Raw genomic sequence first — 18,117 nt, 5'->3', positions numbered from 1 at the left:
CACTGAAGTCAACAGGGTTCCTTTTGAATGGACATTGCCGTACGCAAGATCAGAATCAGGCATCTTGTACACTATTCAAATCATCCAAATACCCCCAACTGCTGAGCCTCCTGGAAGTGCATATTCCCTTGGTTGGAACTAAGGGGAGAGGGAGGAATTGTATTTGGACACTTATGGCTTCCAACTGCAAAAATGTAATGGAGAAAAACATTCATTTTTTAAAAAACATAATACACTTGTAAAGTTTATTCAAATACACTTTTTCTTGCTCTGAAGAAAAATCAAAATTCTTGCTTCTCCAAAGGCAACAAGATCTCACACAATGAGCAGCGGGTGGACAGGTAGATTATTTAGTCAACTCAGGATAAAATTAAACGGCTGTGTCAGAACACACACACTAGTATTCAGTTTCTTTCCAAAACCTGGAGTAACTAATTACATAGTGCAATTTCTCACATTAGAGCCCAGTAAATGATGCAAACAGTACATAATGATATGTTAATGGAAAAGTTCAATCTTTCTCCTTTAGTAAACACTTTAAGTCAGTGCTATGGACCTGGGATTCCTAGAGCACGCTCTACAGCACAGAGTGAGAACACTGGTGAAATGAGTTGGGAGCGGGGGAGGAGGGTTTTGAAACAATACTGTGTATAAAATCCCTGATCATAAATATTAAAGCTGCGTCTGGTACTGATCAGCCACTTACAATGAAAATGTCATTGCTGGTAAGTTCTACACACCCGGACGATAATACCTCACCTTCCACCGTTTGGACCTCATTCGGAAAAAAAAGTACATTACCATTAAAAATAAGGATGATGCTACATAAAGTACAACACACAGACTCATGTCTATGTTAGAAAATCCAATCCCTAAGAAAGACACAGACGGCTTGGTCTCTTTATGGATAACTGATTCGATTGCATTTTTACCTCTATCTCTGACAGGTCTGCTATTTGCTATTAATTTATCTAAGACCTTAGATTTTGAATCCAACATATTTTGTTGATCCGGGATCTTGTCTTTGTTTCCACTTCTTTCCTTGGGTAAATTTTTGTCTTTTCTCTCACTCACATCCCCAACTTCTATTTCATTAGTGTTAACCTGGCCTTCCGTGTATTTATATAGAATATTTTCATTGTGATAGTGATGCTTCAAGAATTGTAGCACTTGGGCCTCATTCCAGCTGTGTAATCCTTTAATTTCATCATGGCACTCAGGACAGAGGTCTGGAGTTGGCCACTGAACTTTAGGAAATTTTGGATCTTCACTCGGATCACCTAAGTAAGGAAAAAGAGAAAATACAAATAGTATCCAGCTGCTCATCTGAAACTGAGGAGACTATTTTCCATTTAATGCAAGTAGTAAGCTTAGTTTAAGGGAACAATAAAAGCCACACTTAAAAAGCTACAGTCAACATGTTTATACTAATCTAAGAATGATCAAGAATGAATTTTGAAACGAATCCAAAGCCGTCCTTGCTGAAATGTTAATTTTCACATTCTCAGTTACTGCTTTTTTCTTGGAGGACACAAACATTAAATTATGACAGTCTCCCTGTAACAGGAGAGCAGTTCACAAATGCTACAGTTTTAGCAATGATAAAAAACACTCAATCAAATGCATTTCCAGGAGTTAATTTAAGTTATGGCTCAAAATGAACTGCTCTTCTGTGCACAGTACTATGTAGTCCTGAAGCCTAGTTTTTGGCAAGATGCTTCAAGGCCATTCAAAGACTTGTAAATATATTTTCAAGTTTCTATGGATACTGGCAACAATTCCATCCTGACCCTGCTTATTTCAGAAGTCTGTTTTACTACTATAGAGCAAACCATTTTCAGTACTTTGATAATGGTTTTTATACATTTAAAAGTTAACAAGCAAACAAACATTTTAAATGTATAAGCGTTTCTCTTGGACTGGATTCAATTTTAGTGTTTCAATTTCTCATAGCAGCAGCCGTCATGCTGTCTTAATTGGTGGTAGCTGTCTTCCATAGCTAGTATTGGACTTTGTCTGCTCTAGAATAAACTCCTTGAACTTCAGTTAGGTATTTTAAAACAAAAATCCTTATCTGGTTGAAAAAACTAACATGGCTACAGTGTCTATACAAGCACCTCTGATTTTGATAGCACATTTATTGTTCAAAAATTTCACAGAACTATGCTAATACATAACAGGAAATAACTATTTGTAGAATTCACTAAGTGGCTTTTAGAGAGAGCCCTACCCATTGTAAAGTTCCTACAAACCACCACAAACTATAGATGAATCCTAAATTACAGTCCGAAAGAGAAAACAGATTTTAACAAATTTAGCACATATCATTTGGCATTCTTTGCAATGCATGTTCAAAATTTGTACTAGAAGGGACTTTGACCAATTGTTGCATCACTCAAAGCAGCATCTTAGTGAACTCTCCAAGGAGAAAATATTTTTTTCTAAACTATTATATTCTATCTTGACAATACTTAGCAATCTATTGTGAAGAAAAAGACTCCAATTTTTCCCTTTACCCCCTCATACATTGGTAACATGCATTACAAGGAAATTGTATCTAATATGTTGCATGCTTCTTCTGCTTGGAGGCACAAGACAAAATGTTTGTATTCAAAACAATATTTAAAACTTCACATATCTTGGGAATGCAACTTACCCAGAAAATAAACACAATGTTGTACATTTGAATTGTAAGTAATGTTACATACACTAATCCATAACAGCAGACAGGTACCAAGTGCAAATAGAAACCAATTTTCTTTAGTTTTTTTAGTTACAGGACACCAGTGCAACACAATGAATTAAATACAACCTAATAGTTTCATGGTGTTTTAGTCCAATTGTTATAACAAAAGCTCTAATAGGGAAACAAATCGTGTTTGAAGAATAATTTTAGTTTATTCAGTTATTGATTTATGAATAGTTTAATCCATTCTACACCAAGGAACAGAATCCTGTTCAATTATGATCATCTTCTCAATTACATTTCTCTAGTGCTTTTTGTATTCCCAGCTAGAACAAAATGAAAACAGGTTTTAATGGTGATCTGAAACATTCTGGAAAGAATTGTAATTATTCTCGTTGACAGATTAGTAAGTAGCTAAGCTGCATTGCTCAGTTTCAAACAGGCTTTGAAACGCATGCTGGAAGGACATCTCATCACACAACAGGTGGAACTTCAGAAAAACTGATGCTCTTGAGAACAATGGAGCATCCACCACACACATTATTGTATCCTGAACCACTGTGACCTGAAGAGCAGTGTGCTTTAAATGGAAGTTTTACTCACTCTGCAGTTATTTCTGTTGGAATTGGAAATGTGCCCTGTGACCAGTTCTAGTAACTTTTGAACACCCCCAGAAGTCAGACCACTATTTGTTCAAATTACATTGTGTAACAGTACTATCATCATAGCCACCAGACCAAAGCTAGCTTTGGTACATGCCAGATCTCCCATACCTGCAAGCCTGTCATTCACTACATTGTGCTTCTCCCACAGCCAGAGAACAGCCTTGTCTAGGGTTTTCACGGAATCCATGGATTCTTTAGCCATCTCTTCAAAATGCTGTGCACAAGCCTTGCACCCAAAAAAGTGCTGAATATACCTCCGCATGATCTGTAGGACCACTTGGGGATTATCCTCAAAACCTGGAAAGAGCAATGGGTCCATGTTAGCAGCACCTGAACAAACACAGCTTCCAACATTTTTTCACCTGCATAAGCAAGATACATAGCACGCCAAAATAAAAATGAATCATGGGGGGCGGGGGAAGGAGGAGGGCGGGAAGAGAAGGAACTGTTGCCCCCTGTTGGTTCCACACAATGTTGCTGGCATTTCAAATTTAGAATGTTGGTTTTATTTTACAGATGTTCCTTTATGTGGATATCCATCGTACAAGTGAGCTCACACAACAACTGCACCTCAGTGAATCACAACTGAGGTGGACAGTGAACAGTTTTGCATAAATAGTTCTACTGCCTAATAAAACTAGCTATTTATACAAATAAAACCTTGTTGTAAACAAATACTAGACAGACACAGAGTGTTAAAGATATCTGACTCTACAAAAGTGAACTGAATGCAGGAAAGTTAACATTATATATACACATCTACCTCGATATAACGCTGTCCTCGGGAGCCAAAAAAAATCTTACCGCGTTATATCGAACTTGCTTTGATCCACCAGGGTGCGCAGCCCCGCCCCACCCCCCGGAGCACTGCTTTACCGTGTTATATCCGAATTCGTGTTATATCAGGTCGCATTATATCGGGGTAGAGGTGTATGTATCAAAAGCTAATCAATGGTGTTCACTTATTTCCCCTTTCCAAAGATACTTTGCCAATACAGAGAAGAAAGTCAGTTACAAGATCTATGTGCAGCACAGATGGTAAAACACTTTTCTCAGAAGCTCAAGTCACAGTGTAAGATTTAGAGAGGTAGCCGTGTTAGTCTGGTTCTGTAAAAGCAGCAAAGAATCTTGTGGCACCTTATAGACTAACAGACGTTTTGCAGCATGAGCTTTCGTGGGTGAATGCCCACTTTGTCGGATGCAAGAGTGGAAATTTCCAGGGGCAGGTAAATATAAGCAAGCAAGAAGCAAGCTAGAGATATGATGGTGTCAAATTTGCAAATGAACTGAAGCTCAGCAGTTTCTCTTAGAAGTCTGGTCCTAAAGTTTTTTTGCTGGAGGATGGCCACCTTAAGATCTGCTATTGTGTGGCCAGGGAGGTTGAAGTGTTCTCCTACAGGTTTTTGTATATTGCCATTCCTAATGTCTGATTTGTGTCCATCAGTTTAGGATTAAACAAAGACTGTGAATGGCTTGCCAACTACAGAACCAGTTTCTCCTCCCTTGGTTTTCACACCTCAACTGCTAGAACAGGGCCCCATCCTCCCTGATTGATCTAACCTCGTTATCTCTAGCTTGCTTCTTGCTTGCTTATATTTACCTGCCCCTGGAAATTTCCACTCTTGCATCCGACGAAGTGGGCATTCACCCACGAAAGCTCATGCTGCAAAACGTCTGTTAGTCTATAAGGTGCCACAGGATTCTTTGCTGCTTTTACAGTGTAAGATTTGGCTTTGCGAAGCCAAGTGTAGTTTCTTTATATAGCAAGTGATTTTTACAAAAAAAGAGTATAATCCAAGACCTCTTTCAATGACTGAATGAACACAATGTCAATTCAATATTAAATTTGAGCTCAGATACTATAATGTTGGGTGACCTTATTTAAAAAAAAACAAACAAACAGCAAAACCCCTCAAACAGGTAAAGATGTCTCTGTAACCACAATCTGCCTCTCACCTTTCATTAATATTTTCTGTAAATTGAGGAACACAAATATTGCATTCTCACTACATTTACATAAACACAAAGGCATACATATGTATATTTAATACAGTGACTTTATTTAAGTAACACTTATAAAAATAAGAATTTTGGAATGATTTTCTGGTAGAATCATGACTATTGGTTCATAGTGTTTACACGCTCATGCTGAAGATACATGAGTGATTATGCAGTGCAGAAAAACTGCAAAGCCCTCTGCAAACGAAGAGCCTTATCCTGTCGTTATGACTGCATACAGTGTTTACAAGTAGTCCTTATTCAAATTCCATGGGCCCGTAGTCAGTAAACAGAGTGGTCTTACAGTACTTCTCAAAGATTTAATTGCAGAGTAGCGTAGAGATGTCTGACCAGTACTTAACTTCTCTTGTAAAACATACTGTAGTATATTTACTAGTATACTATGAATTATCATAAATAATTAACGTAAAAACCTTTGCCAAATGTAGTACATTTTGTGATGTAGCATCCTGGATTGAATTGATTGACTGAATTAGCAACTACTGTAGCTGAACAAAAATTCAACAATCTATAATGGGATGAGATACAGTAAGGTTCTACCATAATTGATTACAGCATTTAATTGAATATATATTTCTAAAGGCATATACAAACATTTTATTTACATTTACTAATGTTAAATATAATTATATTTGAAGTACTTTAATTTCAAAACAGTTCTGTAGTGCATCTACAACCTCCTGCACTTTTCATTGGAAAAATTGTTAGCACAAGCTATTAAAAATATTAACTGTTCACGTACTCCAGAAACACATGCACAAGGGTCTATTCATAAAACACATGTAAGCAACAAAACAGCAGCATTATGCTGTAAACATGAAAGCTCAAACATAAAAAGAAATGATTTGAAACCAAAGAGAAGTAATAAATGGTGAACAATCTCTACTCAGACATTCAATATCTGTGATTGAACAGACATGTATAAATAAAAAAACAACTGAGATTAAAGCAGATTAAATGTGAGTATTAAAAGAACTGCTGAAAAATAATTTTAGGAAGCCAACATGAATTTCAGGCAAAACAAAACTATTACTAAGCAACAGTATTTTAAAGATTGATCTTTTAATTTTTTTAAACAAACGCAGTTTATGCTATTCTTCAGGTTACTGGCAAACTCAGCCCCTTTACATAGGAGCAAAGAATCACATGCAGATTTAACCATATGCATTAACTCTTAAAATTCTAAATCCTTGAAATCTCAAGTGTCGCAATGTTCATCTTTTGACGGTTTCTTGTGATTTTATTGATTTACAGATTCTTGAGAAGATCTGGATGTTATCAATAAAGCAAATATAGGATCTCATCCTGCAAAACCTTACACATGTAATATTTACTCATGAGAATAGCCCCATCATCTCAACACGGCAGCTCATATAACTAAGGATTTGCAGGACTGAATTCTTGCAATGATTTTAAGCACTAAGATTCCACTAGATTCCTTTACACCGATCCTGTTGCAGGATCAGACCACACAGTCCCACATTTTAACAATGTGTCTGCAAATATATATTGAAGGAAATGATATGTTAGGAAAACGAGAGCAAATTCACCTTAGCTAACAGACTCTACAAGTAACTAGAACTACCAAGAAAATACTGTTGCTTATAAAAAATAAAAAATCCAAACGCAAAATGGCTCATTTTGTTTGTTTTTCTTTTATCAGCCCAGAGATGGATCTTCTATTAACATCTGCCATGTATCATCACGTAATCCTTCTTTTCTCTTTCCTCCCAAACTACTGCAATTCAGGGTAACCCTAATCTTTAAAGTGGACAAGAATCATAAAACCCTACCTGTGGTGGGAAGGATTAGGGAGTACATCATGCTTTTTAGTAGATGGGATTTAAACAAGCAATAAGGAGAGGAAAACCTCCCAAGACATAATCCGACAGTCTCAGACTGACCCAATTCTTTCACCATAAGAAGTGATCATCAAATAACTGCCCCGTTTTAAATTGATAGTTAAGTGTACTGAAGATTTTTCAGGTTCTCGAGTATACTTTAAATTTCTGCCTTCTTTGAAAACACACTTGCAATATAGAAGCAATTTAAGATGCAAATTTGCATGGTTAAATTATGGAGAACAAAAAAGAAAAATCATACTGCTAAACTACAGCATTTTTGTGGCAAGTGGAATGAGTGAACAAAGAGCACTGGGAGGTGTAAATTATACCGGCTAAACTAATTGCCTAAACTAATTGTCCATTTGTTTTACAAAAAGTCTCTCTCAAACAGGTATATCAGCAAAAAAGGTACAAACCTCCATATTCTCTATCACTAAATAGTCCGTCCTGACTGATGGAAACCAAAGTGGATTTTTAGCATACAGAGCATTTGGGGCCATAATTAAGGGAAAATGATTGCCTCAATTTTAATTGGGTAGTTTCCAACCTCAGATTATTCTTGCCCTATTCCTGAAAAGATGATTTGAAAGGTATTCCATAATTTATCCATTTGCTATAACATTTCTAGAACTCTTCCATTACATTGCTTTGACATTATAATCAGCGCAAATATTTAAAAAATACAACAGAGCAAGAATAAAATACTGTCCTGTCAAATACAAAATGGTTTAGAAAATTTCATTTTAGCATCAATAATTCAGTCTTCTAACCATGATGGAAATAAAATGTACATCTGACCAACAATGTATACAAGCTTCTTAAATATGAATCGATACCAAAATTTCATACCCCCCTGTGGTTTTAAAAGATAAGCAATTATTTGGCGTGTCTGCTATTAAAGAAGAAATATCACAAACTTTGGGCACAAACTTTCATGGTTGACCTACAATATGAAAATGCAATTGAAATAATTATTCAGTCCTATGATTTAGAATATGATGTATCCTAACAAACAGATTTGCATACCCCCCCCACACACACTCCATTGGGAAAAACATCAGTTCAGTGTTTCAAAGACATTCTCACTCATCAGTGTTTCATTTTTCTCCATCTTCAAGGCCATATACCTTACTTAACCACTCCTGCAGGGGAGAAAAGATGGCCGTTGCTCCTTTCAGAGCCCATCAACACAGTTCTTGAGTCAACCAGAAGGGTTGCAGCAGATATGCCCTGACCCCTACTGGTCTAGAACTGAAAAACTGAGCCTTGGATGTCAATGTCCTCCATGGAGCTGGATTGCATCTTTTATTAAAGCCTGTGTGTGCGATCTCTGAGCAGAGATTTATTCAAATCCAGTATCTGTTATGCTAATTTATGCACAGCTAGATTGCCACATGAAGATCTCCCCTCCTTTAGTTCTTCTGCATAACTGCTGCTTACCTGTGTTGATCAAGGCTTTTGGTCGAACTGCAGCTTGAACAGTTAAGGTGTGGAACAGCTTCCAGAGGGAACAGGTATAACCTCTTAGCTCCGGTCTGCTCCCCTGACAGCCAACCCACTGAATGTGGTTAGTGAGGAATATTCCAGAAATCTGAAAAGAAAATATTCTTTAAAATGTGTCCAGTCTGGGACCAGATTACTTGAAAATGACACTTTCCTACTGAACTTATCACGTCTGTTAATTGCTCCTGAACGTACAAGATAGGTCTGGTATGTGTGCACCTCTTCTTGTTGTGTTTACCTGGTAATTTCAATAAGTCAGTTAAAAGAAACAGACCTTTATGCACGTGTGACTAGTAGAAAAAGGCCTTAGACAAGCAAGCCTATACAGCCAAACATGTACAATGCTGATATTACAGGTTGATGTTTGGACATTCTTTTAGTTGAGTATTATCTTCTGGTTAAGCAGTGTTGATGAACACAGCTTAGGTGAGTAGAATAAAAGCTGCCTTTCAGGACCAGCCTCCAAATGTATTAGTTAACACTACTGTTAATGACAATAGATCCTAACTTAAAAAAAAGATGATCCATTTGTGACAGTGTATTTATTCTAATGTATTGTTATTAGTGTGATGGAAAATATTAGTCATCCTAATTTGTAAGATTCTTTACAAAAACACTAGACAAAGAATTTTTTTTTTATTCTCCTCAACACCTAGTTTCTGAAAAGTCTTCAGGGTTAATGTAAAATCAGAATGGCTAACTTTGCCAGCTTTTAAACTCTGGCCTTCAGGACAATCACAGTGCTGGCAATAACTGGTCCAATTCACAGTCCTAAAAGTCCCATTCATCAGAGGAGAAGGAAATAAAGAGGGAGGTGTGCCTCGGCATACAATAAATGTGTGGAATTGATTTGTGCTGCCCTTCTCTGCCAGAAAGGCAATGTTCATATTTTGTGTGTGTGTCTCTCTCTTTTAAAGGATATTGAGCAAACATTTTCATCAGAGTCGCTGAATTATCTGAGCATGCAAAGGAAAGATCTGTAACACCAGAGACTGCACGTTCATACGCAGAGGACTGTGCTATGCTGCACTGTACTTCATGTCTCTCATTTAAGTTCCTTCATGGGGATTTTTTTCTGGTTAATGAATTCACTTTATTTCCATTTTAACCTTCTTATAACTGCATTATGCTCAAGGGAGGCATCAGTAAGTGGTGTCTTGGATTTATACAGAACCTTATCCTTTACTAATTCTGTATTTTATGCTGGAAACTAGTAACAGCTTACCCGCATTTTGTTGTTGACCAGATCTAGGATAGCATCATAAGGGATTTTGTCTAATGGAAGGCTCACCAGCCACTCTTGCAAGGTCTCTAACAACTTCACCACGGGCTGACGGCCAGGAAATAACTAATGGAAATAAGAAAGTACCCATAGATTTTAAAGCACTCATTACGGTGAGACCAATTCATGTTTTAAAATGTTTTTACTTCTTAAAAGCTTTAATTAAACTTGCCATACTAGATTTTTTGTTACATACAATTGGAATTAATCACTTATTATATTTTTCAGTAAATACCCACTTTGCATTAATTTAACATCTGTACACATACTTTGCTCACCACTGAAATGCAGCTGGTATTTTACAGCAAACGCAAACATAATACAGCAGTTTAAGACAGAATGTGAAGAAAATTGTATCCCAACTGCAGGGAGAATTTAGCTTGGCAGAATACACCACAAGATGGAATTTTGGCAGGCACTTCCAGAGGACTTTTAATGTTCAGAACCTCGTTTTCACACCTCTCCTGAATGATACCAGCCCCTAATAGAAATAAATAATAATAATGCCAGAGTATTGGTTCAATCCTGACTCAAGTGGAAGAGTGTCACAATGCTTCCTCCAAAACCATGGCGATTTCCCATCAAACTTTTGACTCAATCTGACCCTACTTTATTTGAGATGTAATGTCACTTCTAAAATTGGAAATACACCTCTGCCTCGATATAATGCTGTCCTCAGGAGCCAAAAAATCTTACCACGGTATAGGTGAAACCGTGTTATATCAAACTTGCTTTGATCCACTGGAATGCGCAGCCCCCCGACCCCCCCCCGGAGCGCTGCTTTACCGCATTATATCCGAATTCATGTTATATCGGGTCATGTTATATCGGGGTAGAGGTGTATATTGTAATTTGTAAGTCTACTTTCATGTTCTTACAGTTTGGGGCTTCTTAATTTCCAAAAGCTTTTCAGTTCTCTCTTGGGAACTGACCTTTTTAAAAAAACAAAAAAACAAAAAAACAAATCAGTTCTGGACAATGATGCATAAACCTGTAAACTGTTCTGACTATATTGCACATAGCATCAAAGACCTCAGCCACAAGTAAAGACAACACTTGGGATGCAAATTTCCCGTCAGTGACACAGATGGAGGACAAGACAAACTGCACCATGCTGCTGTCTTTGAGGAGTTGTAAAGAGAGTTGCTTCCAATGGCGCTTTTCAGTATTATTTATGAGGAATACAGGTCCCAATCCAACTGGTCCAGATCAATTTCAATTTGGGTACGTACACTTTGCATACTTAAATGCCTCATGCTGTTTCAACTGCATATGGGAGTCTATACACAACAGCTTAGGGTAGGAAGCAGAAATGCTCCATGTTAAACAGTTCCAAAGGTAGCAGCATTTCAACAGTAGGGGAAGTTGTCCCTATGTCTGCTTATCAGATATGTAGAGAACATTACAATGGGAGATGCTATAGAAATGAAAATTCATTCTGCAGTAACTGTTCAGTTGTTTATAAGATATGTCCTGGCAGGTAACTGGTTCCTTCCAACTATTTGATTCATGATCCAGTTTGCTCTCCTCTTCTGGCTCTTCTTCTAGCCCAGAGCTCTCTTAATTGGTTTAATGAAAAACTCTCGAGCAGCAACTGTTTTCTTTGCTATCTGCATAACACCTAGCACAGAGAGCCCCAACCCTTGATTTGGGGTTCCTATAAACTACCGTAATATGAGTAAACTGTACACTACTGAAATACTGATACTGTATACGGTAGATATTATCTATGTATTTAAAGTTATAACATCTTCCCAAAGTAATGCTGACCAGTGGAAACGGCAGGGGAAACAAAGAAGCATATGGCATGTGAACCCCATTTTAGCTGCACTCATAATAGAGGATCTGAGATAGGTATCAGTCTTATGGAGGATTCGAAAGAAAGGGCTACTGCAAGTTGCACAAATAGCCAAGAAACTAATCCTACAACAATGAAAATCCCTGAGCAGGAGATAGGAGCACAGACTTTAGTGACTTCGCAGCACTATAAATGCTTTTATGAGGCTAGTGTACAAAGTCCTAAAATCTAAGTTCACATAGATGTTTTTATTAATTGATCACAAAATATTTAGTTTAAAAAGGAGTTAAGTTCTTAAAAACAAAACCTCAAATGCATCTGATATAAACTATGCATAAATGTAATGTAATAATTGGAGATATACCAATCTCCTAGAACTGGAAGGGACCTTGAAAGGTCATCTAGTCCAGCCCCCTGCCTTCACTAGCAGGACCAAGTACTGATTTTTGCCCCAGATCCCTAGGTGGCTCCCTCAAGGATTGAACTCACAACCCTGGGTTTAGCAGGCCAATGCTCAAACCACTGAGCTATGCCTGCCCGTATATAGTGCAGTATGCTATATTTTCTGAAGTCCTTTGGTGTAAAGACCCATACTGGAAAAAAATCAGAATTGTGAATAAAATGTGAAATATCAGAAGAGAAATGTTTTTTAAAAAGTGTTTAAAAAAAATACAAAAGAAAAAACCCTTCTGCTGCCTAGAAGAGAGCATTCCCCATTTATTCACTAATAGCCAGGAAAATAAATTACATTAGCTGGCCAGGCTCCATCAGGAGGAACAGAGGCTGTTTTAGGGATAATATGATGGACAGATTAGCACTACACTTTCTTAAAGGAAATGAGGCCAGCTAGAGATTTCTGACCTCTGACTGTCAGAGGGGGTAAGAACCTGTCTGACTGATTTTCACATAATGCCAGATACTTGGAAATGTTATATAACTCTTATTGTTCCTCTAAACAGCCATTGATTTGCCTTGTTTACAAACAAATACAATCTGTTAATTACTTGGTAATGAAATACGGAGAGATACAGCAGTTCATGTTTAACTGGGGGTCACTTTTAACGGTTAGAATTTTTCCAAGTCACATTTTCTTCATGTCAGACTTACTTTAAAAATGTCTAAACTTTAGGACAAATTAGTCCAAAACAAAGCACCAGCTAAACTCCCATCATCGTCACAGTATCTGAGCACCTCAAACATTGAAGGGTTTATCCTCACAGCACCCATGAGGTGACCCTGTTCAGAGTCTTTGAAATATGGGGCTCATCAGCTATGTTCAAAAATCTTGATTAAAGTCAGCTGTATCGATAGAAGTCCAACCTAATTTTCTAAACACTGTATGTGGTCACATAGACACAACAATTTTCAAGTTCCTTTAAGAATTCCAAGAATCCAGAGTGAGTGGGGAGGGGGGAGAAATAATCTATGCTCAGTTACAATCATTACCTATCCAGAAAAATCTGAACAACCATCCCAATTTTCACAGGTCTGTCCTGCAAGCCTGGGACAACCAGAATCCTTATTTTATTCTGAGCCATGCAATGCAACAAAGAGCATTTTAATCCTTCAGGTTTATCCACAGAAGCATAACAGAATTTCTATATCGAAGATACTGTAGAAACCAAAACATGTACATTTTTAAGGGCACTCTGAAAGACATTTTCAGAAGCATAAAATATTCTGTCAAATAGCAAACTTTACATTATATTTGTAAGAGTCAAGTGAATGTAATCAAAGATTAGAAGTGTATACCTTGGCAATGACTGTAACAAAATCCTTGAAGGTCTTTAGCTCAGCTCCCTCAAGCGTCTTGTGAGTGGCAAGCTCTACCCTGAGCAGGTAATGCAATCCTGATTCAAGGTCAGCCATGTACAGTTTAGCTCTAAAACACACATATATAACGTTAAAAATCGAGGCAGCTTTCTTTCACTCATTTGCTCACCAGTCATTAAGGTAAAACTGATATGTAGTGGGCACTATTCAAACCTCATAATCTGCAATTCCACAGTGATTGCAGTATCTCCTATTCCAAGTGCAGGAATATACAGTGCAGTGCCTAGTACAGTGAATGTCAAGTTTAATGGCTTCCACAGTACTCTAATTTTAGAACAGCAATTTTATGCCACTAGTTCAGAGACTAGACAAATAACTTTTTATGCAATTGTGCTTATCTTGTGTTTGAGTAAGAACTTTCTGCCTCCCAGCCCAATTTCTCCCTCTAGAGAAATCATAACCCTGGCATTCTGTCAGCAAGCAAATTGCTGGTGTCGTAACTTGTGACTTCTCTACACAGTTAAATATAAGTAGAGAACAACAGGGTGTGAGGGGAGAAGCTTTCTGTTTAACAGAAGTATCTTTGAGGAACAATGCCAAGAAAACTGACAATAACAAAAATGAAAATAGCAACAAAGAATCCTGTGGCATCTTATAGACTAACAGACGTTTTGCAGCATGAGCTTTCGTGGGTGAATACCCACTTCTTCTTCTTGCATCCGAAGCAGTGGGTATTCACCCACGAAAGCTCATGCTGCAAAACGTCTGTTAGTCTATAAGGTGCCACAGGATTCTTTGTTGCTTTTACAGATCCAGACTAACACGGCTACCCCTCTGAAAAATGAAAATAAACCCATATTAAGAAAGAGGGAATTTAGAAACTCTCTCCAAATGTAGCAGTCTCACTAGAGAGACCTTGTGCACCATAGCATATTTAAGAGTCAGTCAGTTACAGAAGATCCCCAAGGGCTCTGCCGTCTACTCCGGAACTCCACCGTGGCGAGAGGCAGAAGTGGAGTCGACGGGGGAGCGGCAGCGGTCGACTCACCGCCATCCTCACGGCCAGGTAAATTGACCTATGATACGCCGACTTCAGCCACACTATTCACGTAGCTGAAGTTGCATATCTTAGGTCGACCCCCCCTCAGCGTAGACGTAGCCTTAGAGTTTGTATCCTTCAGTGCTTTTAGATTACAAGCCCAAGTTAGTACCAAATATAGCAACACAGCAGAACAAACAGAACTGGATACAGACCTGACAGCCTAAAGTTTCAAAAAATTCCTGAAGACCCTTATGTCTTATAACCCACATGATTAAACAGCTGATTTAAGAGAGCTGATCAATCAGAAAACCAGCTTATTCTGATAACAACGGTTGCATAACAACAACAGTACACTTAACACTTGAAAAGCTGCAGTGGAGAACTGGGAAACTTCTGGGTTTTTTTTATGAAAAAAAATGTGAGACTCAGTTTCCCCTCTCCCCTCGTATTGTTCTGCCATGTGTGTAGGGGTTAATTATTCCCCAGTAATTTTAGTTCCTGATAATTCATGCATGCTTAAGTGACTTCCACACAGTCACTCCCTTGTCTCAAAAAATAAATTAATATAAATCCCTAGGCAGGTAAACAAGTCTGGAAAGGCACCACATGAGGAAAATGGACTATCCTGCTTTGAACTGGTTGAAAGAGGTTACCAAACAAAGAACTGCCAAGCCTGCTACAGGGGGAAGGTCACTCTCACTGAACTCAAGAACTGACCTAAGGCTGTGACACGAAGGACACACCCTGCAGAAAAGAGTTTGAAATCTACCAGCGTCTCCATGTTGTAGATGGGTGATACCTGGTAAGGGAGGCAGGCATATAAGCTGTTTATTGTTTTCAAGATATGTTTTCTCTATAATGCTTTTGGTTCCAAGTAAATACTTTGATTTATGGAGCTGGCTGGACACTGATTAACCCTGTCATAGCCCCTGGGAGAGAACAAGATGTGTACTAAACTCAGACCTGCTAAAGTGATCACAGTGAATTGCAGGAGGAATTTTAGCCTAAATCCCCTGTCTGGAAGGGAAGGGATGTTGGCTCCCACCCCAAGAAAGGTGATGGCTAGAGGCCTGAGTGGCATCCCCTCATGGAGGCCATAAAGAGGTTAGAGATACAGGTATCTCAAGAACTGTGACAGCTACATTCTGGATGATACAGACTACAGATGTATTCTGAGTGGCCGAGTGTCACCTCTTTAGTTAACAATGTATTCACTTAATAACAGTTATAAAAAGTGTATTTATTAGCAGGTCTGCTGACTTCTTAAATATAGTTGTCAGTATTAAATCATCAGGCACACAAACAATCTAGCTGGGAGATACCTATATAGTGATCTTTTATTAAAAAATTGTATTGTACAAGCACCAAGACTGATAGAATCATTCCTGTTAATAAGATACTCATTAGCTACAAAAATCAGTTATCAAAACACAATACTCTATATAAACTGTTAAAAGAAAACAACAGCCATCTGTCAAAAAAACCACACAGGGCTGACACTTTAATAGTAACCATAACAAAAAATGAAAATAAGTACAAAATGGAAGCACTCAGTCCTACATCTTTTCCAGCTAAAGATGCTGAAGGATTATCTCACTGCAAAGCTCTTGTATCCTTCTCTCAAACAGTCAGAGGGTGAACATAAACCTAAGTGGATTTGGTCTGATAAACATCTTTTCTGGTGACTTTAGGGTTTTCTAATGTATATACATTTACCTAACACTTTCTAGTGGTGTCCTGACTCACCACTATACAAACAAATACTGGGTTTGCTGTTTTCTGTAGGTTTGCCAAAAGCTTGTTGTTAAAATTTTAAGTACTGACTATTTTTATTTGGGATATTGATTTACAAGCTAAAGTTTTCCAATTAAAAATAAACTAGTGAACCCTACATTTCAGATACTGGTTTGAACCTCAATCCTGCTCTCACTGACACCAATGGGAGCAGAACTGAGCCCTGGATTTTTTAAGTAAAGCATGTGTTTAAAATAAAAATAGTCTCTGACTGCATTTCTCTGGAAGAAAGTTCTGATATTTGCTCCAAATGCAGATTGAAAATATTGCTTGAAGCTTCTTTAAAATCCCTAAAACATCAGTCATAATTGCAAGAAAGGTACATTCACTAAGTAGAGTATTTATTACATCTTTGCTGCTAGGGCTGAATTAATTTACCAGTGTATCTAGTATATTGTGAAATGGATCCTGCTGAACAAACAAATGAAAGCAATGCTGTACAACGTGATCTGCAAGACATTTCAGTGCTAGGATCCCTTTAATATTCACACACAATCCCTTTGTTCTGCTCAGCAGGTCATCATGGTGTGGTTCAGCTATTCAATTCCGGGTGTATCCTTTGAGTAGCTATGGAATCAAATAAAGCTTTCAGCTACAGTAAGATGTTAAAATCAATTATTTTATAGCTTCCCACTTGGCAATAATAACTGTGGATTTTAACTACCAACCATTAAACTGAAGCTCAACAGCATCACTTACTTATCAAATTCCTTCCATGCCTTGATTTCTGTGCCCTCCTGTTTATTTTGCCTTTTTGGTAGTGGAAGTTGTGAAACAAGTTTTCTTCTCACACCGGGCAGTGACTTTAAATAGGAAGAAAAGAAAGACCGAAGAGGCTTCAAACTGCGGATGAAAGGGCAGTGTAAGGGTTAAAAATCACCTCAAGCTAAATGATTGACAGGAACAGTTTAATATATCTGTGAAATAGAAAATTTGATTTTCTTTACTCTTTCTTTTAAAAGTCCGGTAAAAGAAGGCATGTTTGCAAATTTTAGAAGCAGCAGCAAAAATAATTAGGACTAGTGGCTTGCAATACCATTCAAATGAACAGCAACATCCCATTTTCATAAAGACTTCAGGTCATATTTGCACACCTTATGCAGGCAACACTTTCACTGAATCCAACAGGTGATTTGACTGAGTCGGATCTGTGGGATTTGGTACTTAATATTTTTATTTCAGATCTGTCCCAAACCATACATATTCTCCTCACAGGCATCACAATAATGAGTCAGTGATACTGACTGGTAGCAGTGGGAGACATTACTAATACAGAGTCTCTTCCCAAAACCTCAATGATATCCTATTTATCAACATCACTAGACTATCAGCATGTCACTAGCTACTCCTCAAGAGCTTATATTTTCAGAACACTTTGCACTGACACCATCAGCCTGGAGTTTCTATTTCACAGATGGAGCATTCTTCTTTACCACTCATTTTACAAGCAAGTTTGTGAGCAGTCTAAACTCACCACTGCAGTGAAGTTATAACTAATCAATACAGCATTTTGTTTTTTCTCGCAGATGAGGGAAAAATCTATTTTTTGTTCTCTTAGTCCATTTCAATGTATTGTAAACTCCTACAGAGAGTCAGCTGTACAAGTATAAGATTATTAAACATGAATGGGATATTTTTTATACGCAATGGAATAGCTGTCTCAACAATGTCTGAGATTGTCAGCCTCTTCAAATATGAAGAGTCTGAACAT

At 37.7% G+C, this 18,117-nt stretch overlaps 1 protein-coding gene across 2 annotated transcripts in view; it reads right to left on the bottom strand.

The window, feature by feature from the left end:
- Nucleotides 1–231: 231 nt before the first annotated feature.
- Nucleotides 232–18,117, bottom strand: part of QSOX2 (quiescin sulfhydryl oxidase 2) — a 36,735-nt gene continuing 18,849 nt past the window's right edge. For both annotated transcript variants that reach the window (XM_039507077.1, XM_039507076.1), the window contains exons 7-12: nucleotides 17,106–17,249; nucleotides 13,550–13,679; nucleotides 9,943–10,065; nucleotides 8,655–8,805; nucleotides 3,460–3,648; nucleotides 232–1,280 (exon numbers count right to left, since the gene is read on the bottom strand). In XM_039507077.1, coding sequence (XP_039363011.1) covers nucleotides 733–1,280; nucleotides 3,460–3,648; nucleotides 8,655–8,805; nucleotides 9,943–10,065; nucleotides 13,550–13,679; nucleotides 17,106–17,249 — 1,285 coding nt within the window. In that variant the 3' untranslated portion in view covers nucleotides 232–732. The remainder of the gene's footprint in view (nucleotides 1,281–3,459; nucleotides 3,649–8,654; nucleotides 8,806–9,942; nucleotides 10,066–13,549; nucleotides 13,680–17,105; nucleotides 17,250–18,117) is intronic.

This window comes from Mauremys reevesii, linkage group 19, assembly GCF_016161935.1.
Source record: "Mauremys reevesii isolate NIE-2019 linkage group 19, ASM1616193v1, whole genome shotgun sequence".
NCBI classification, from domain to species: domain Eukaryota; kingdom Metazoa; phylum Chordata; order Testudines; family Geoemydidae; genus Mauremys; species Mauremys reevesii.
The sequence above is the reverse complement of the archived record's forward strand: the minus strand, read 5'-3'. Positions and strand labels throughout refer to the sequence as shown.